The 21,189-nt window shown below is 46.6% G+C and overlaps 1 protein-coding gene across 4 annotated transcripts in view; it reads right to left on the bottom strand.

Annotated features, from left to right (window-relative positions):
• The window catches only part of MAPKAPK5 (MAPK activated protein kinase 5), a 631,170-nt gene that overhangs the window by 26,376 nt on the left and 583,605 nt on the right, over nucleotides 1–21,189 (bottom strand). For all 4 annotated transcript variants that reach the window (XM_078667433.1, XM_078667435.1, XM_078667434.1 and 1 more), the window contains 2 exons: nucleotides 17,912–18,032; nucleotides 17,111–17,241 (listed from right to left, as the gene is read on the bottom strand). In XM_078667433.1, the coding sequence (XP_078523559.1) occupies nucleotides 17,111–17,241; nucleotides 17,912–18,032 (252 nt within the window). The remainder of the gene's footprint in view (nucleotides 1–17,110; nucleotides 17,242–17,911; nucleotides 18,033–21,189) is intronic.

Below are 21,189 nucleotides of genomic sequence, written 5' to 3' on the forward strand. Positions count from 1 at the left end.
CCTGTTTGTCAATTGAGTGGAAGTGAGCACTTGTTGTGAACACTGCTTTAAGTTGTGGTGTTGTGTCTCACTGATCAGCGCCACACATCACGCATTTGGCATGTGCCCGTTTCACAAAATATCAGGACATTTCGTCCAGAAGAGTGATGCATGTCTTGCATACATGCCTGTATGCATGTACAGTCCGAGACAGCAGTTTGAATGTGTGTTTCTACATCTAAATGAAAACCCTTAATTGTTCAACAAATCCTATGTTATTAAGTCATTGAGGTACCTTTAGTGATAATATAGATATCCAAGGGCCAGTTACATGCCAATTTTTGAGGACAACAACAGACTGTGTAATGTTTTCTATTGATATTCAACGCATGCAAATATAATTTATGTGCATATCCTGAAATACACCAGGCCCTCCTAGACCTACGTTAGATTCCCTTATGTTATGGGATTAGTGCTGGATGGAACGGCAGGAAAAGGGTTCACATTAAGTGATGTTCGTCATTCATAGCATTGTGCCTATAGTGTATTTATGCATTTATTTAAGTGATGCTTTTTTGTAAAGCACCTATAGCACCTGAGCCTTTTTCAGACCACTTAACTACTTGGGAAATGAATATGCTCAGTCGATGTTTCCAATGTAGTGCCTTTCCAGAGATTCTTCAAAATGGGGTTAGTGTGCATGCTGTACCTTAATTCCACTGGGTGTCATGTCCTCCGCCTCCTTCTTTACGGGCTCGGCGACGTCACCACTTCGTCAGAAGTGGGGAGGAGCTGCGAGCCGTATTGTAGCGGCTTTTTCGTTCATGCTGGATACATTTTTCTTTGCTCGTGCATTTTCAGTGCGCTTTTTTATTATCTTAATAGTGATTGGTCGTCGCGGTGCTGTTTCTTTAGTAGTCTTGATGCCATAGGGTATATGTAATGGTCGGCGGCCATTTTTGGCATATTGTGTGCGGTTATGCGCACAGCAGACCATTAATTTTAATTAGGTGCTGTCAGAGTGCCCATGTAATGCAATCCAGATGGTCTGAGCGGTGAGCGCGTTCAATGAAAATTACGAGAGGTGAGGCAGCAGGCGAGGCTCACAGAAGATGACTCATACGTGCTCGTCCACAGCACAGATTAGGCTTCAGTGCCAGGACACCGTGCATGTGAGATAGAAGCTCGCATGCAGTGCAGCTTTCCCTGGCATTCAGCAGTGCTAAGCAAATAATGCAGACTATGATTGAGACGAAGGACTGAGACTTCAACTTCGAGGGAACAGCGTGTGCTCCATCACCTCTGCCAGAGGTTGGGGAGAGCTCCTGGTTATGTCTTAAGAGTCGGAGACCTGTTCCTAGGATGGAAATGATGCTGTTCATTTTTGGTTTTATGTAATTAAAGGCTAGGTGTGCATATTGGTAGAAGGATCGGTCACCGGAGCTGGTGCACAGCAAATGAATCGCACAATACTGGTGAACATTAAAGAACGGCAGCTCGCGTGGTTGCCACTAAAAGCAACAAAACACGCTGACGACGTCTTGCTGTCCCTTACCGACCCGATGCAATCCCTGCGTGCTCTCTTTGTAGAGCTTCACACCTTTGCCCTGGCGTCGGGTTTTAAAATCAATGAAGCCAAATCTGAAGCCCTGAACATCTCCCTACGCCCAGAAGTGGTGGCCGAGATTAAGTCAGAATTCAAAATACAATGGTCAGATGCAGCCGTTCCATACCTGGGCGTGCGCCTGGCTCCTACTGTCCGGGGTACTGCGCGAGTCAATTATGAGGCACTCACACTCAAACTCCGGGAGCAGCTCCGGCGTTGGAAGCCGCTCACGTTGTCATGGCTAGGCAGAATTGCCGCAGTTAAAATGACACTGCTACCGCAGATCTTGTATCTGTTTCAGACGCTCCCCTTGAATCCCCCGAAGGGTTGGCTTCAGCAAACTCAATCGGAATTGTCACGGTTTATTTGGAACGGCCGGCGCCCTAGGTTCAAGCACGCTCTCGCCACTCTGCCCCCAGCGAACGGGGGGGTCGGTGTGCCCGACCTCACCCTGTACTTCCAGGCTGCGCAGCTGCGCACTTTCGTGGAATGGTTTAAACTGGAGTCCGGCAAACACTGGCTCTTCCTGGACCAGGCGGTGGCCGGCCGTGCCCTCCAAGGCGTGCCTTTCCTGCCACGTCGACACCGACCCCCTAACCTGTACGCCTCTGACATCACAAGCACCGCCCTACGCGTGTGGGACAGAGTGGCCGTGGCCAAGGGACTGACCACCTTCCCCTCGCCCATGACCCCCATCTTTGAGAATCCGGACTTCTCGCCGGGCTTGGATGCCGGAGCATTCATGACTTGGCGGACGACGCCCTGTAGAGCGGCGGGGCACATGTTCGACCTCAAGGGGGTCCTCCCGTTCCAGCAGGTCAAGGCGGACTACGGCGTGGCCGAATCGGAACGCCTGCAGTACCTGCAGGTGCGCCATTGGGTGCTCCACCCTTCGATCCAGCCCGGGGCCCAACGGCACCTCACGCCCTACGAAAGGTGGCTGCTGACGCGCACCTCGGACAAGAAATTGATTTCGGATCTTTATCAGCAGCTACTTCTCACCCAGGCGCACACATACAACGCGGGCCAAGTCAGGTGGGAAAGGGACCTAGGGCGGCAGCTCACTAGGAAAGAATGGGAGGGGGTGTACCACAGGGCCAGACACTCGGCGCACCACACCGGGCTCACCGAGACACTAACTAAAGTAGCCACATACTGGTACCACACCCCTGAGAGACTACACCACTGGGATGCCCGAGTAAGCGACAGATGCTGGAGGGGGTGCGGGGAACTAGGGACACTGGAACACTTGCTATGGAGCTGTGAGGCGCTGCGCCCCTATTGGAACCCTATCCTGGACCTTATAGACGCGCATCTAGACACACAACTGCCGCGCTTCCCAGCATACATTATTCTAGGCCTCCCGAACGCCCTCATGTACCCTCTGAAGTCCTGGAGGGGGCGTTTGATCGCGCTTGCGCTTGGGGCAGCGGTCCAAAACATTGTGGCCCACTGGAGAGCGGTTCAGGCTCCGCAACAATTGGGGTGGCTCCACCGGCTTTGGGCGATCCTGGGGATGGAGAAACTATCACTGGCAGCAGCGGGGAGGGGGGCGGACTTTGCGGAACTCTGGCGACCATTTCTCGCCCTGCTTACTGGGGAGTTTCGTGAGGTGAGCTGCCCACGCTACCTGCGACTGCTACGCCTAGCAGAAACACCTCTCCCAGAACCCAAGACACGCACCCGTAAGCGCACAGGCCCTGCGCACGTAGCACCACCTGACCGTTAATGATAGACCACAACCGATAGATTACCTCCGGAAATGGACAAGGAGAGGGGAGGGTTGGGGTGGGAAGGGTAGGGGGGTTGTTTACAGTTCTTTGTTTCCTCAGGTTGCACTAGTACTGCTCAGCTTGCACCGTTGTAGCACCTCTTATGACGCGGCCGGCCCAGTTGGGTTGTAGGCGGCTTGCTGTGTTAACGGACGATATGCCCGCTGGCCTTATGATAGGGGTCAGAGGGGTTGCTGACTTAGGCCTCCCCGGAGTGGTGACGGCCCCTACAAATGTTTCGGAGGTGCATTCTGTTTGCCTATGCTCAATAAAAGATTTAATACATAAAAGCAACAAAACATGAAGCTGTTTAGTTGGAAGAAAATTAGGGGGTGCTTCAAGTAGCCAGTTGCCGTTACCAACTAGTTAAAAATTCAAACGTCCTGTGCAGTCCACCTACCATGACGAGCTAATTTTCAGGTGTAAACAGTCCTTCAGGGTAACTATTTGCATTGCTCAGTGAAGCACAAAGGTCACATATATGTTGATGGAGAGGAAAATAACGGGAGTATCAGGACACAGCCAGCACTCAACCCCGTCCCCTGAATTTACCACCACCCACACAAGAGCAAACCCCTAAGTCAGAGCAGTGTGAACGACAAGGGAAAAGGACTTGAGTCGGAAAATTGTTTTTTATCCCGTTGGAAGGAACATGTTGCTTATGTTCTAGTACGGCAGTGTATCATTTTTTTTATGCAAAGCGGTACAATGCTTACCCTGATATGCACCTAAGCATAATTTAAAGCAAGGCAAGTTATGTCGCTTTAAATGTACACTCTCACCTGGTGTAGTTATGAATTCCAATCGAATGTTGTTTATTGTACATGACACTATGTTTTACACCACCACCAATACTACCACCACCACCAGTACTACCAGTACCACCACCACCAGTACTACCACTACCAGTACCACAACCACCACCACTACTACCAGTACTACCACCATCAGTACTACCACCACCAGTACTACCACTACTACAGCCACCAGTACTACCACTACTACAGCCACCAGTACTACCACTACCAGTACCACCACCACCAGTACTACCACTACCAGTACCACCACCACCACCACTACTACCAGTACTACCACCATCAGTACTACCAGTACTACCACCACCAGTACTACCACTACTACAGCCACCAGTACTACCACTACTACAGCCACCAGTACTACCACTACCACCACCACCAGTACTACAACTACCAGTACCACCACCACCACCAGTACTACCAGTACTACCACCATCAATACTACCAGTACTACCACCACCAGTACTACCACTACTACTGCCACCAGTACTACTACTACTACAGCCACCAGTACTACCACTACCACCACCACCAGTACTACCAGTACCACCACCACCAGTACTACCACTACCAGTACAACCACTACCAGTACTAGCAGTACCACAACCACCATCACTACTACCAGTACTACCACCATCAGTCCTACCAGTACTACCACCAGCCGTACTATCACTACTACAGCCACCAGTACTACCACTAGTACAGCCACCAGTACTACCACTACCACCACCACTACCACCACCACCACTAGTACTACCAGTACTACCACTACCAGTACTACCACTACCAGTACTACCACTACCAGTACTACCAGTACCACTACCACCAGTACTACCAGTACCACCACCACCACCAGTACTACCACTACCACCACCACCAGTACTGTGAGTAGTGAGTAGAGTAGTGAGTGCAGAGTAGTGAGTAGAGTAGTGAGTAGAGTAGTGAGTAGAGTAGTGAGTAGAGTCGTGAGTAGAGTAGTGAGTAGAGTAGTGCAGAGTAGAGTAGTGCAGAGTAGAGTAGTGCAGAGTAGAGTAGTGCAGAGTAGAGTAGTGCAGAAGAGTAGTGCAGAAGAGTAGTGCAGAAGAGTAGTGCAGAAGAGTAGTGCAGAAGAGTAGTGCAGAAGAGTAGTGCAGAAGAGTAGTGCAGAGTAGTGAGTGCAGAGTAGTGAGTGCAGAGTAGTGAGTGCAGAGTAGTGAGTGTAGAGTAGTGAGTAGAGTAGTGAGTAGAGTAGTGAGTAGAGAGTGCAGAGTAGTGAGTGCAGAGTAGTGAGTGCAGAGTAGTGAGTGCAGAGTAGTGAGTGCAGAGTAGTGAGTAGAGTAGTGAGTAGAGTAGTGAGTGCAGAGTAGTGAGTAGTGAGTAGAGTAGTGAGTAGAGTAGTGAGTAGAGTAGTGAGTAGTTAGTAGAATAGTGAGTAGAGTAGTGAGTAGAGTAGTGAGTAGAGTAGTGAGTAGAGTAGTGAGTGCAGAGTAGTGAGTGCAGAGTAGTGAGTGCAGAGTAGTGAGTAGAGTAGTGAGTAGAGTAGTGAGTAGAGTAGTGAGTAGTGAGTGCAGCGTAGTGAGTAGTGAGTAGAGTAGTGAGTAGAGTAGTGAGTAGTGAGTAGAATAGTGAGTAGAGAGTAGTGAGTAGAGTAGTGAGTAGTGAGTAGAGTAGTGAGTAGAGTAGTGAGTAGAGTAGTGAGTAGTGAGTAGAGTAGTGAGTAGAGTAGTGAGTAGAGTAGTGAGTAGAGTAGTGAGTAGTGAGTAGAGTAGTGAGTAGAGTAGTGAGTATAGTGAGTAGAGTAGTGAGGTGAGTAGAGTAGTGAGTAGTGAGGTGAGTAGAGTAGTGAGTAGAGTAGTGAGTAGTGAGTAGAGTAGTGAGTAGAGTAGTGAGTAGAGTAGTGAGTTGAGTAGTGAGTTGAGTAGTGAGTTGAGTAGTGAGTAGAGTAGTGAGTAGAGTAGTGAGTAGAGTAGTGAGTAGTGAGTAGAGTAGTGAGTAGAGTAGTGAGTAGTGAGTGCAGAGTAGTGAGTAGAGTAGTGAGTGCAGAGTAGTGAGTAGTGAGTGCAGAGTGAGTGTGCAGAGTAGTGAGTAGTGAGTGCAGAGTAGTGAGTGCAGAGTAGTGAGTGCAGAGTAGCGAGTAGTGAGTGCAGAGTAGTGAGTGCAGAGTAGTGAGTGCAGAGTAGTGAGTAGAGTAGTGAGTAGTGAGTAGTGAGTAGAGTAGTGAGTAGTGAGTAGAGTAGTGAGTAGAGTAGTGAGTAGTGAGGTGAGTAGAGTAGTGAGGTGAGTAGTGAGTGCAGAGTAGTGAGTGCAGAGTAGTGAGTGCAGAGTAGTGAGTGCAGAGTAGTGAGTAGTGAGTGCAGAGTAGTGAGTAGAGTAGTGAGGTGAGTAGAGTAGTGAGGTGAGTAGAGTAGTGAGTAAAGTAGTGAGTGCAGAGTAGTGAGTAGAGTAGTGAGTAGAGTAGTGAGTAGAGTAGTGAGTAGAGTAGTGAGTAGAGTAGTGAGTAGTGAGTAGAGTAGTGAGTAGAGTAGTCGAGTAGTGAGTCGAGTAGTGAGTGGAGAGTAGAGTAGTGAGTAGAGTAGTGAGTAGAGTAGTGAGTGCAGAGTAGTGAGTAGTGAGTAGAGTAGTGAGTAGAGTAGTGCGTAGAGTAGTGAGTAGAGTAGTGCGTAGAGTAGTGCGTAGAGTAGCGAGTAGAGTAGTGAGTAGAGTAGTGAGTAGAGTAGTGAGTAGAGTAGTGAGTAGTGAGTGCAGAGTAGTGAGTAGTGAGTGCAGAGTAGTGAGTAGAGTAGTGAGTAGAGTAGTAAGTAGGACATCACAGGCAGCAGCTGTGCAAGCTTCTTACACTCACAAGGAGACCACAGGCAGCTGAGGTGCAAGCTTCTCCCACTCACAAGAAGGACATCACAAGCAGCAGCGGTGCAAGCTTCTCACACTCACAAGAACGACATCACAGGCAGCAGCAGTGCAAGCTTCTTACACTCACAAGGAGACCACAGGCAGCAGAGGTGCAAGCTTCTCACACTGGCAAGAACGACATCACAAGCAGCAGTGGTGCAAGCTTCCCTCACACACTCACAGCAGGTACTGTGCCAAGGCAGCAGCAGCAACAGAGCAAGAGTCCCTTACAAAGAACAGGCACAGCACAGAGATGCACAATGCAATCTTCTCATACTCACAGGCAGCAGCGGTGCAAGCTTCTCACACTCACAAGAAGGACATCACAGGCAGCAGCTGTGCAAGCTTCTTACACTCACAAGGAGACCACGGGCAGCTGAGGTGCAAGCTTCTCCCACTCACAAGGACATCACAAGCAGCAGCGGTGCAAGCTTCTCACACTCACAAGAACGACATCACAGGCAGCAGCAGTGCAAGCTTCTTACACTCACAAGGAGACCACAGGCAGCAGAGGTGCAAGCTTCTCACACTCGCAAGAATGACATCACAGGCAGTAACCGTGCAATATTCTCACACTCACAAGGAGATCACTGGCAGTACACACCACATGAACGCACTCCATAACACATAGCAACAATACATTGGCATTTACAATGCCTTTAGCTCAAACTCAAATAAATCCGAGCCCGATTGCATTTCTAATGCTTGTTTTTACCTGTCGCCTGCCCAAGATCAGGAAGCAGGCACACCGAACCGGCACCTCCTCACCACTTCTTGTCAGCTAATAGCAACCCCCATGCCCAGCATACTCAGAGAACTACACTGCTATGGCACAGCACTACCAACTGCCTCCCTTCCTGCCCCTACACTGTTACCCTGCGGTGCAGCCACAGGACAGTGGCTACATTGCCTGTGTCTGCCCCGCAACACGTTGTTCCTGCCATGGAGGTTTCCCACAGCTGGGTGCAGTTAATAAATACAGGGACCCAAAGATATGTGGCATCGCAGAATAAGAACGGACGTGATACAGGTAGGCTTATTTTATTTATTTATTTATTAGTTTTCACTTTTATATAGCGCAAACTTTACCCGCAGGTATCAGAGCGCTTTAAATCAGCATGCTTATAACAAGCAAGACTAGCACTCTATATCACTGCCAACTTTGCTTAGCATAAGCAACAGCTAACCATTCACAAACAATGTTTATATACCAATTGCAAATAAATTCTTTTTTTTTATGCAAAAGCATTGTCATTTACAATGCCAGTAACTCAAACGTTAATGCTGCGAGACCTATTGCATTGTTAATGCTTGTTTATATTCCTCTGGGAGATGTTGAATCAGTTCCTGCATCTCATCCCATGTTGCTCTATTATAACGAGATAGCAATCCGACTGAGTTAGCAATTTTCCAGTGGTTTGCGTGTCCTGTAGCAACCCTTTTTTCTTTTGTGTTGATCCGTTCACTCTCCCTTATTAGGCGGTGGCATATCTCCAGTGGCCTGTGATGCTGTTCTTTTTCTAGCAGTTGTAACCACTAGGCTGTCAGCTGATATCCCTTATATATTGGGTCAGTTGGTGAAAGGCTGTACTTTCTTTCGATGCGTGGCATAAGTCCCCTTGATTTTAACAGGTCCTTAAAAATGTCTTTGGAGACTTGCAAGACAGAGCCAATCATAGGAAGGTATTGCATTGTGCGTTCTGTGGGGTCTCTACCAAAAAATCAGTTTCTTCTTCTGTGGTGTGCATAGGAAGTTTGTGGTATTCTGCAGCCCTCTGGATGACACTATGATCAGATGATGTGTCATCTGACTCTGACACTTTTGATGGGACTCGTGATTCGATATCAGCATCAGGTAGAACCACATCATAATCATGCCATGGGTCTGGGCTGTGCTGTGCTGTTGATTTTCTTGAGAATCATCAGCATCATAATCCTGTTGAGGTATATCCCCCTCCTCCTCTTCCTGTGTTGGTGAGGGTGATTGTGGTTCTGGGGATTCAGGTTGACTAAATGATATGGGCCTTGTGGCCCTATGTTTAATGAGAACTCTTTTTGGTGGCGGCTGTACGTCTTGGCCCTGCCTTTTTGAAGAGTCTTTGTGTTTTTGATGCACATAGTATGCAGTCCTTCAAACCCATTACCCTGTTCCTCATGTATTTGGGTATGTGTCTTGTTCTTCCCTGTTGCCAGTGGTATGGCTGTGGAATATGCCAAGGACTTCACTGTCATGGAAACATGGCTTTTCTTTGATCCTTCTCCTTTCTCGGAGTCGATGCATTTTTGGAGCCTGAATGGCTCGACCCCGATCGCTTCATCGGATCATACGTGCAGGCATGTTTGGTGTTTGTTGATTCCGAAGTATTCTTCTATGTAGATTTATGCTTTGGTGCTGGTGTTGTCTGTGCAATCCTCATGTTTCGCCCTAAAGAAATTGAGAACTTTCTCGCCCCTTCTTGGCTCCGGGGCATGCTCGCGGGGGCGACCTGAGCTCAAAGGCTGTGGCGTACCGTGGCGTGGAGGGGGGAAGTGTGTGCAAGATTTATTTAGAACGTGGGCAGGGGAACGATATTACCCACAGTTCTTGGCATAATTTTTGTTTTCAGTCCTGACCCGATACCGGAGGCTTCGGTGTGGGGTCCTCCATGTGGATTAGGGTCCCTTCATATCCCCACTGGACTCTCCATAAGCAAAATAGTGGGGGCCTGCAATAACTAACCCACATTGTGTTGCCGTATTGACTTCGATCTCCCCTTCAATCAATCAATCTATACTACTATTATAAAGCAAGAACTTTGAACCTTCGAGGCGGGTAAACTCGGGAACCACAGCGCCAATCCACACACCCGATACATCATTGTAATCGTCAGGGTGTGCAGATTGACATAGGCTATATAAACTATAAAAATATGCGTTATTTAAAATATGTACCTTAAAAAAAAAAAGTAGTCCCTTCGAAGTAGCGCCGGCCGCGACCTGCGTGCTGACGTCAGGAGCGGCGGACATGGCACGGGGGAGGAGAAGGTGACGAGCGGCGGACAGGCGGTGAGGACCAGTGGACAGGCGGGAGGAGCGGTGACGAGCGGCGAGGAGCGGTGAACTGAGGAGCACGGGGGAGGAGCGGCGGCTGAGGTAAGGCTCCGGGGGACCCACGGACTATGTCGGGGCAGGCGGTGGACGGGGCAGGCGGGGGCCCGGGCTGCTGGACAATGTCGGGGCGGGCGGGGTCCCGGGCTGCTGGACAATGTCGGGGCGGGCGGGGGTCGGGGAAGCCTGATTGCTCCCGGACAAGGTCGGGACGGGCTGCTAGTCAACAATATTTGAAGAGTGTACTAAATACCTGTGAGGGTCTCCAGGCGCTGGGGGGCAGCTACTGATCGAACAGCCAGGTCTTGAGTAGCCTCCTGAAGGTCAGCAGGTCTTGGGTCTGTCGTAGGTTCAGTGGGAGGGTGTTCCAGGTCTTGGCGGCGAGGTGGGAGAAGGACCTCCCGCCAGTGGTTTTCTTTCAGAAGTGCGGGATGGTGGCGAGTGCGAGGTCAGCGGAGCGGACGGTTGGGGGTGTAGAAGGAAAAACTGTTGAGGTAGGCTGGGCCGGTCTTCTGGAGTGCCTTGTGTGCGTGGATGAGGAGCATGAAGGATATCCTCTTGTTGATGGGTAGCCAGTGCAGGTTTCTCAGGTGGGGGGTGATGTGGCTGTGTCGTGGTACGTCAAGGATCAGTTGTGCCGAGGAGTTTTGGATGCGTTGCATTTGTTTGATGAGAGGGCGTTTCCGTAGTCGAGTCTGCTACTGACAAGGGCCTGGGTGACTGTTCTTCTTGTTTCTGTCGGGATCCACCTGTAGATTTTGTGGAGAATGCGGAGGGTGTTGAAACAGGAGGAGGAGATGGCGTTGACTTGCTTGGTCATGGAGAGCGTTGAGTCGAGGATGATTACTAGGTTGCGTGCGTGGTCGGCGGGTGTCGGGGCTACCCCAAGTGCCGTTGGCCACCAGGAGTTGTCCCAGGGTGAGGGGTTGGAGCAGAGGAAGAGGACTTCCGTTTTGTCCGTGTTCAGCTTCAGTCGGCTGACCCTCTTCTAGTCGGCGACAGCCTTCATTCTTTCCTAGAGGTTGGCTTTGGCTGTGATGGGGTCCTTGGTGAGGGAGGGGATCAGTTGAGTGTTGTCAGCGTAGGAGACTATGTTGAGGTCGTGCTATCGGGCGACGTGTGCGAGCAGGGCCATGTAAATGTTGAACAGTGTTGGGCTGAGGGAGGAGCCCTTGGGTACGCCGCAGATAATCTCGGAAGCTTCGGATCGGAATGGGGGAGGCGGATGCTCTGGGTTCGACCGGAGAGGAAGGAGGTGGTCCATTCCAGGGCTCTGTCTCGGATCCCTACGGCGTGGAGGCCTGTGCGGTGGCAGAAGGTGTCGAAGGCGGCGGAGAGGTCCAGGAGGATGAGGGCTGGAGTCTCACCGTTGTCCAGCAGTTTCCTGATGTCGGTGGCAGCGATTAGGGCAGTCTCGGTGCTGTGGTTGCTGCGGAATCCTGACTAAGAAGGGTCCAGGATTCGGTTTTCTTCGAGTTATCGGGTAAGCTGTCTGTTGACGATCTTCTCGATGACCTTGGCCGGGAACGGGAGCAGAGATTTGGGCCGGAAGTTCTTGAGGTCTTTAGGGTCAGCCTTGGGTTTTTTGAGTAGGGCGATGATCTCGGCGTGTTTCCAGCTTTCTGGGAAGGTCGCGGTCTCGAGGGAGAGATTGATGACGTTGCGCAGGTGGGGTGCGATGGAGCTGCTGGCTTTGTTAAAGATGTGGTGGGGAAGTGGGTCTGATGGGGAGCCGGAGTGGATTGTGCTAATGGTCTTGATGAGGTCATCGATGCTTACGCTGGTCCAGGCTAGCAGGGGGTCATGGTCAATGGTGTGCGGAGAGACTGTTGTGTTGCTGTCTGTTGGGGCTGTCTGGGTGTTGAAGCTGTTGTGGATGTCTGCTATCTTGCGGTGGAAGAAAATGGCGAGGGAGTCGCACAGGGCTTGCGACGCCGGGATATCGTTGGTGTTGGAGCTGGGGTTGGAAAGTTCCTTCACGATGTTAAAGAGCTCCTTGCTATTGTGTGCGTTGTTGTTGAGGCGGTCCTTGAAGGAGGTCTTCTTGGTCGTCCTGATGAGGTGGTGGTGGTAGCGGGCGGCGTACTTGTGGGCTGCGTGGCTGTCCGGGGTCTGTTCGCTGTGCTATTTCTTCTCTAGCTTTCGGCAGGCTTGCTTATAGGCTAGGAGTTCTGGGGTGGACCAGCTGGCCCTCTTGCTGGTATTGGGGGGGGTTTCTTCAGCAGGGCGAGGGTGTTAGCGCAGTTGTCGATCCAGCGTCTGAGGTTGCGGGCAGCGTCGTCGGTGTTGTGGGGTTCGGTGGGTGGGCTGAGAGCAAGGTTTGGTTTACATTGGTCTTCGGTGATTTTTCTCCAGCAACGGCGGGGATCTGTTGGGTGCGGTGGTGTATGGTGGGTTTCTGGAAGGAGAAGTGGATGCAGAGGTGGTCGTCCAGAAGAGTTCGGTGGTGTGGCTGAAGGCGACGTGCGGGCTTGCGGAGAAGATTGGGTCAAGCGTGTGGCCTGCGGAGTGGGTGGGCGTTGTGACGAGTTGTCTCAGTCCGAGGTTGGCGAGGTTATTGATCAGGGTTGTCGAGTTGCTGTCGTTGTTGTTCTCTAGGAGAAAGTTCAGGTCTCAGGAGGATTAGTCGGTGGAGGTCAGGGCGTGCATGCTGATGGAGTTGCTGAACTGGGGTTGGGGTCTGAGGGGGTCTGTAGATGAGGGTGCCTCTGAGGGTGGATTTGGGATCTGTGTGGATCTGGAAATGCAGGTGTTCGGCCGAGCTGGGAGTGTCGTTGGTGCTGGTCAAGGCCCTGATACTGTTCTTGTGGACGATTGCAATTCCTCCTTCGACTGCGGGTGATCTTGTAGCCAGAAGGGATGGCTATGGCTATGACGGGTGCAGAGGAGTCGTTCATTCAGGTCTCTGTGAGGAAGGCGACGTCCGGGAATGTTGTGTCGAGCAGCTCCCAGAGCTCGACTGCGTGTTTGCGTGTGGAGAGGGTGTTCAGGATGCATCGGAGGTGGATGAGGTCATTCTTGGCCGGTTGTTCGGTGGCTCTGATGCTGGTGTAGCTGCAGTTCCAAAGTCACGCGTTATCACCACTACGCGGTAGTGACTACAGAATCTGGACGCTTGACTCGTCCCGTTTGGGAAATAATAATCCTCGACTTGGGCCATTTCTCGGAGAGAGCCTGAATTTAGATATCGGCTCGTGCTGAAACACGACGGCCATTCAACCAGCGAGTACACGCTGCAACCTGATCTGAAACAAAGGCGTGATCTGTCTAAATCTTTACCGGACGGCCCGTGGGGGCGCCGGTAATCTACAGCCTACTAGAAAAATATATTGACTGGACCCCCAGACTGCCCGAGTCCACTCACCGACAATTAAACTGCCTCACAGACAGGTGACCCACTCCAATTGACGGAATCTGGACCAAATAAGACTAATTGGTGACTATCCAGAATCCTAGTGAATTGTGGCCAAGCCCTTCTGTCCTCCCCCCCCCCCCCCCTCCCCCTTATTGTCCTGAAGAAGACCCGCCGCCGAGGTAGTAAACTCCCCACGTGCAATAGGGTCGAAACGTCGACGCCCAATTTGTAAACCGCCTGTATCATAGTTTCTCCCAACCCCCCCCCCCCCTTCCATTATTCTTCCTGGAAGGAAGTGAACAGGCTTTTTTGGTTGTATTATTAATTGCGGAAAGCTATCGCTTGTGTATATTGTTGTAAATATTGGAACTGTTTTTTAGCATGATTTCTTCATTTCTCACTTAAAACACTTGAGCACCCCTTTTTCTCTCCTTCTTTTCTAGCACTTGCGCCGGATATCAACAGCACTGTCCCTGTTGGTACTGTAAATAAATGTGATTGTTCGTTTTTTTGCTGATAAAATTTGAAATTGAGACTATACCATTATTGTTTGGTTCATTTCCTTGTAAATTTAGTTGTTCCCCTTGGGTACTGTCTCTGTAGGCCATACAGAGAGCTTATAAAAAAAGTCTTTTTTCTCCCATACAGATTTAGTCTTGATAAATGCAGATTGATTCGCATTACGGAATGTATATTGGTTTACTGATGATTTCATTTTAAATCTATAGTCAAGGACCACTGTTATTATACCATAAATACCCAGGTCCTTTTTGATTTTGTGGGTGAACACCCCATTAATCTAATGGTAGCTGCAGTTCCGGCAGGTGACGGGACCGTGTGTGCGTTTCGCGGCGGCCTTGAAGCAGGTGTGGGTCCTTCCGGGGTTGAGGGCGTGGAGTGTGCAGGCGTCGTAGCGGTGGTAGTCGTGGCGTGTCCAGGGGTTCTGGCGATGGGCACGGTCAAGGCGCGGATGGGCGCAGACGGGCTTGCCTTTGGCGCGCCAGCCGAACAGCGCCGCCATACATGAGGATGTGGGAGGGAGGAACAGCTGGGAGGCAGGGGTAGCGAATGGCAGAGAGGGGGTGCGGGGCCGCAGCGGCGGGAACGGGGCAGCGAGAGGGAGACAGAGGAGAAAAATGGGCACAAGATACAAAAATCAAACAGAAGAAAAATGGGCAAGGCAATGGCAGTGAGGGGGAGACGGAAGGCAAAACGGGCACGAGATACCAAATCGAGCAGAAGGAAAAAAACAGTGGCCAAAACAATGGCAGCAAGGGGGAGACATAGGCAAAAACGGGCTTCAAGATACAAACCTAGGGCCTACCACTGGCCACCAGGGATGAGGTGCAGGTGGTAGCCTGCGGGTGGAGGAGGGCCTCAACTTCCAGCAGCGTCAGGGCACACAGACGGAGCTGTGAGGTGGGGGAGCGATCTACCAGCAGGTCAAGGGTCGCTCCCTTTCGCTCTGCGATTCATTGTGGGAGAACTCGGCCACGGCTGCCATTTCCATATTGTGCACTAGGAGCCGATCTCTTCTATTCCGCAGCTTCTTTTTAATTTTTAACCAGTTACATGCTGCGCACTCTTGTTCCTTATGCTCAGGTGATGAACACAATTTACCCTCGTGTCCAAGTGAGCATATTTTGTCCCGCACTAAGTGCACTTGCGAAATAGACTTTCTTTTTTCATCTCCATCACCTGGAGACAGACATTCTTTACTGGTGCTGACGTTGGTCACTGCATACTTTAAACCAAATGGTGTAGGTTATTATTTTTTCTAGGAGGCCACGTAGGTGTTAAAACCTGAAGATTTACGATGCAGTCTGTCCAAGCCCGATGGCAGAACAAAAAATAGGGAACTGTTAAAAAATCCGCAATGCCTTGAGGAGGAGGAGGAGATATGACGCAAACCATATAAATTCCTTGATGAAGACAGAAAACCAACTTGCAGAATCTGGGCCCAACACTAGATGCCAGGAGTATGCATAGCGTGTGTATCTGCAGCCAACACATGCGACGAATATTGACTTTGCAATGCAGTAATAACTGTGTGAATGTGCATTTGTTAGTATACAGTTACTCTCAAGAACATTTATGTCAGCAGTACATTGTATGACATATGTAGTGCAACCAACATACTGCATTAAAATTAATATTCTTGTGGTTTAATATGTTTGTTACAGAGATGTGACCCAAGTTGTTGCTGGCATAGTTTACTCTAAAGGACGCCCAGGAACTCAATGCATACCTGAGCTTTTCATAAGCTTGTCAAGGGTATGAAGCACAATATAAATGGTACAAATGCAGTAGCTGCTTACTTGACCGCCCATAAAGTATTTAGGGTCATGCAAGGGGTGGGATAGCATTATAAAAAAACAATAACATGCAATACAATCATCAAGAGTGAATTCTATTTCAGATGGGCCAATTAAGTACAATAATGCTCTTAAAAGTGTGGTTCCTTATTTCCTTGTGTATCATTGTGGGGAATATTTGCATAAAACTTAAGATGTGTTAGTCAATGTATTCAAAATAAAAATACATTTGGTACAAATAAATCTATCTTTAGGTTTGTCTTGCAAGATTTAAAAAAAATGCTTCATTAAGAGATAGGGTGATAATCTATCAATAAACAACATTCAGCCTAATTCAAGAACAGATTAATTTTCTTCTGAGAGTGAATAATATTTACATAGACAATTTTCAAAGGACTACTACAGGAATAGAGGAATGCAAGAAATTTGGTGGGCAAGAGCCTGTGTTTACACAATATCAGCAAAAGGAAGGAACATATGCCAAACTCATTGTGTGATGTTAATTGGACAGGTTGCCATCAGGACAAGCTAACCTTCAAGATTGTATGTCAGATGGGTCGTTTTTCAATGGCTAAAGTACATCAGCAGAAGCTGAACAGGTAAAGTTCCTTGGTTGTGGATCTGTAACTAACTTCACTGTAAAGAGCCCAAAATGTTTGACTTGAAACACTCCAGAGGACTTGATCTTTATATGCAGGAGTCAAGGGGAAAATTAAAGTACACTAAGCAATATTCTGAAGAGCAAAAAGTCTGAAGAGGAATATACAAGATAAAGAAAGATAAACATTGCTTCTAGAAGTATTTCTACTTACCATTTCAAAGTGACTGATGGAAGACTAAGCAAGTAAAATGGAGTATCACTAGTTTTTAGCCATTATAATGTAGGCCGGTGGAGAGACATGTGACACTGTTCCAGCAGAAACCACCAAATAGGAAGTCAAAGGGGGTTTTACGGATAGATTTACAGATATATTGAAGGCCATCTATACAAAAAAAAAGTCTTGGAACACTCCAAAACGAAAATGCCTACAGGAAGTAGGCCACATAACCAACTGTCTATCCTCAAGATATTTAACCTATGAGCTTAAGACACATTTTCTTTGCAGGTGACCGCCCTATTAGCAGCACTAAACCTGTATAGAGTTCTTTGTTACAGGGAACATCAAAAAGGCCATCACAAATATATAAATGTTAGAAATCAGATTTGAAGGCTGTAGATTACCGCACTGAAATACAATAAAGAAAGGCATGAATGAGAATTTACCCACAATTTAAATACACTGTTTAATTAAATACCAAGAAACATAACTTACCCTAATAACTTTCTTTTACGTAAAATTGGATTATTGACCGTATTTAAAGGTTTGAGGCTGACTTTTAGATCTTGTATTCTCATGTTCGCAAGCTGTTCTGCATGAGCTTGCTGTATCCCAGCAACTACTGCCTGTCAATGGAAAATGCTACATTTATTGCTTAATTAGGTCCTTTGTGCATGTGAATTCCAAGCCACCACTAATAACACTATGAACTAAGACATCATTGCATTAATTTCCTTTCATTAGGACAATTAGGGAATGCAGCGCCTTTACATCTTGTTAGGAGGCTACACACACTAATGGCAAAACAATATTGGGATAGCCTTGCTGAGCAGATACTGCTCTGATAGAGAGAAGAGGTAATAGGGTTACTCAAATATTCTACATCTCAACTATGTTTAAAAAAATTAATTGGTTGATTCATACAAATTTCTATTATGCACATTTTTTTCATAGCTTATAATGAGACTTTACAAGCAATGAAGAAGTTGAGGTTTAGTGAGTACTGTACCATGATGTAATTGTGGGCGCATCAAAAAAATAGACTAAAACAACATTACAGGGATATGGGTAAGGTGGTGATGTGGTTCAAGAGAAAGATACCAACAAACTAGATTATCATCTATCTTTCCATCAATCAAGCACAGACGTAGGTTTCAATACTCTATAGCTTCCATAAGAAGGCATAAAACATGAATTAGATAATGATGTTAACTTTGACATAAAGTAATGTTTAAAAGCAAAGTTTTTGAGAAATTCTTTGAAACAAAAATTGTGTAAAAATAATTGTGTGTAAACCTTGTCCATCATCATTTGAGCAGATGGCAAAATATTATCAAGAGCCTCTGTGCAATTCAACCAGGGATGGTCCAAAACTCCTTCAATGGTGAGCCTTTCTTCAGGTTTGACTTTCAGCAACCTGCAAGAAGTAAACAAAAGTAAACTATCTTCAAGAGGAAATACATAAGGATTCGTTTTTAAAATATGCAATTTACAGATTAGATTCAGGAATAGTAATTACATGGCACAGTAACACCACAAATCTGCAACTGCCCTTCCTCAGGGAAAATATGTAACAGCAGAGAAATGGAGGGCGTATGGAATATCTTTCCTTATTGGGAAGGAACCCCCAAGCCCAAAGGTACGAGCCACCTAAAGAACCTATATGCTCCTCTCATAAGAGAAACAGAACCCTACTTTCATGCAGAACACTGTGGAATTATACAGCATCCGAAGAGAAAGTAGGATTTAAAAAAAAGTCTAACTGAATCATAACGGACCTCAGGAAGAAACACCACTCAGTTCAAGCTTATCCTTGTGATAGTCAGTATAAGGGATCCTCTTAGCCTACAGTGTAGCTTGCTCACCCAGCAAGCGAAGTTCAAGCTGCAGTCAACTAAAAAGAGTATTTTATATTAACAGTTTAACATCACTGAAGAGTTTACTTTTTCTTGAAAAGTGAGTGATGATGCTGGGAGTAATTTCACTGTGTTCCAGAGGTGAAAAAGCATGTATACACCCAAATATCTTTCCATTGGAAACACACACATTGGTTAAAAGGTGCGCTGCAAAATAAGACTTATTGTAGGTGTCTTAAACCAACCCATCTTTCTGGGTAGTGTACAAAACAGGGACCAGGACGGACTAAATAAGTGCGATTCATCACCAGATGCATCTATATTCTTCTCACCGTTATCCCAGCGGCATTCCTTGAACACAGGAAGCCATAAAGCAAAGGGCTCTTAAAACAGAATGCCATGCTTGATTATTGGATGTGTAACTTGGGTCAGGCATGATTTCAGACCTGAACCCTCATCGGATGGCAGTGAAAAATTCAAGAAAGCCTATTCCTACCCGAGCGTCTGCCACCAAGATATCTGGCAGAGAAGAGACTGTGTTGGGCATAGACAATCCAATTGTAGAGAAATCTAGAGAGCTTGTGAGGGATGGACCCCAGATGGGCAATCATAAGTGTACGTAAATGCATCTCCTAACAAATTTAATTAAATGGTCTTCATTACCTTCAACTTGATGAACTAGAGGTGCAGAGCTCAACATATGCTGGTTGTAGATACTCTAGCTAGAAACCTTAAAAAGGTCCACTGTGAGGTTATTATATAGAAGTACGATTAATCAACTTTTGCCTTGATTGCATACATCGAATCCTCAGTTTAGAAATCAACACATTGAACGACCATTGCAGAGTAAGAGATTTATCCTGTGGATAGCCATTGTTTTGAGACCAGTCTTGAGCTTCTTTTCCAACAAAAAGAAACAATAGAAAACCTAAAGTTCCTCTCTAGGACTTCAGATTCCAATGTAAAACTCACATATGCTACCTGGCGTGGTCCACAAGTAGGATACAGTAGGCCAAGAAGCCTCAGAGCTTACCTCACAAACACACGCTGCTAGTTCAAACATCGGATCATAGCCCGGTTTATTATTATTATTTTTAATTACTGGTGTGAAAGATTGGTGGATGGAAATGCTGAAAAAACTGTTTCATAGATAGAAGTTTGTTTTCTGATATCTATTCCTTTCTGTCCCAGTTAAGAGAATTTAATTTTTAGCGGCAAGAATTAAAACAACAAGAATGCAACTGTTGTTGCCTAGCTAAACGTCCTATTATACTATGTTTCGCTACGGATCACTGACATAATATCGAGGGACATAATATCGACTATCAAAAATATCGTTGACAAAATATCGACAGACAGAATATCGACTTTGTATCTACAAACAGGTAAGTACAAAAATATCGAGTCAAAAATATAGTTTACAAAAATATAGTTTATAAAAATATCGACTTTATTAAAAACAATGTTAAATTAAATTAATATTAAAAATTAATTACTAAAATATACTTAAAAGTACTTAAATTACCTTATAATTAAATAATTAATGAAAGTTATAAAAAAAATTACAATCATATTTGTTAAAACATATGTATATATATATAGTAACATAATATAATTAAATATTATCCAATATTATTACCGTAGGATAGCAGAAGTGTAAAAATTACTATTCCTACTCCAGAGAGTGCAACAGTAGGGAAAGAGTTGGATAGCGTAGGGGTAAAAATTACTATTCCCACTCCAGTGGGTGCAACAGTAGGGAAAGCGTTGGATAGCGTAGGGATAAAAATTACTATTCCCACTCCAAAGAGTGCAACAGTAGGGAAAGCGTTGGATAGAGTAGAGGTAAAAATTACTATTCCCACTCCAGTGGGTGCAACAGTATGGAAAGCGTTGGATAGCGTAGGGGTAAAAATTACTATTCCCACTCTAGAGAGTGCAACAGTAGGGAAAGCATTGGATAGCGTAGGGGTAAAAATTACTATTCCCACTCCAGTGGGTGAAACAGTAGGGAAAGCGTTGGATAGCGTAGGGGTAAAAATTACTATTCCCACTCCAAAGAGTGCAACAGTAGGGAAAGCGTTGGATAGCGTAGGGGTTAAAATTACTATTCCCCCTCCAGTGAGTGCAACAGTAGGGGAAGCATTGGATAGCGTAGGGGTAAAAATTACTATTCCCACTCCAGTGGGTGCAACAGTTGGGAAAGCGTTAGATAGCGTAGGGGTAAAAATTACTATTCCCACTCCAAAGAGTGCAACAGTAGAGAAAGCGTTGGATAGCGTAGGGGTAAAAATTACTATTCCCACTCCAGTGGGTGCAACAGTAGGGAAAGCGTTGATAGCGTAGGGGTAAAAATTACTATTCCCACTCCAAAGAGTGCAACAGTAGGGAAAGTGTTGGATAGCGTAGGGGTAAAAATTACTATTCCCACTCCAGAGAGTGCAACAGTGGGGAAAGTAAATACTTCCTATATTATTTAAAAACAGTATAAATTAATATCTATAAAAAATTTATTAAAAGTAATTACCAATTTAATATAATATAATTACTCAATTAAAATTACAAATTACAATTAATTTTTACTATTAGTAACCTATTCAAATTAATTACAAATTAACAATTATTTAATTAACAATTACAAATTAATTAACAATTAATTCAATTTAAAAACAATTAAATAAATCGAATTATTTAATTAATTATGAATAAATTACTTCC

The sequence above is a fragment of the Lissotriton helveticus genome, chromosome 11 (genome assembly GCF_964261635.1).
Source record: "Lissotriton helveticus chromosome 11, aLisHel1.1, whole genome shotgun sequence".
Taxonomy (NCBI): Eukaryota; Metazoa; Chordata; class Amphibia; order Caudata; family Salamandridae; genus Lissotriton; species Lissotriton helveticus.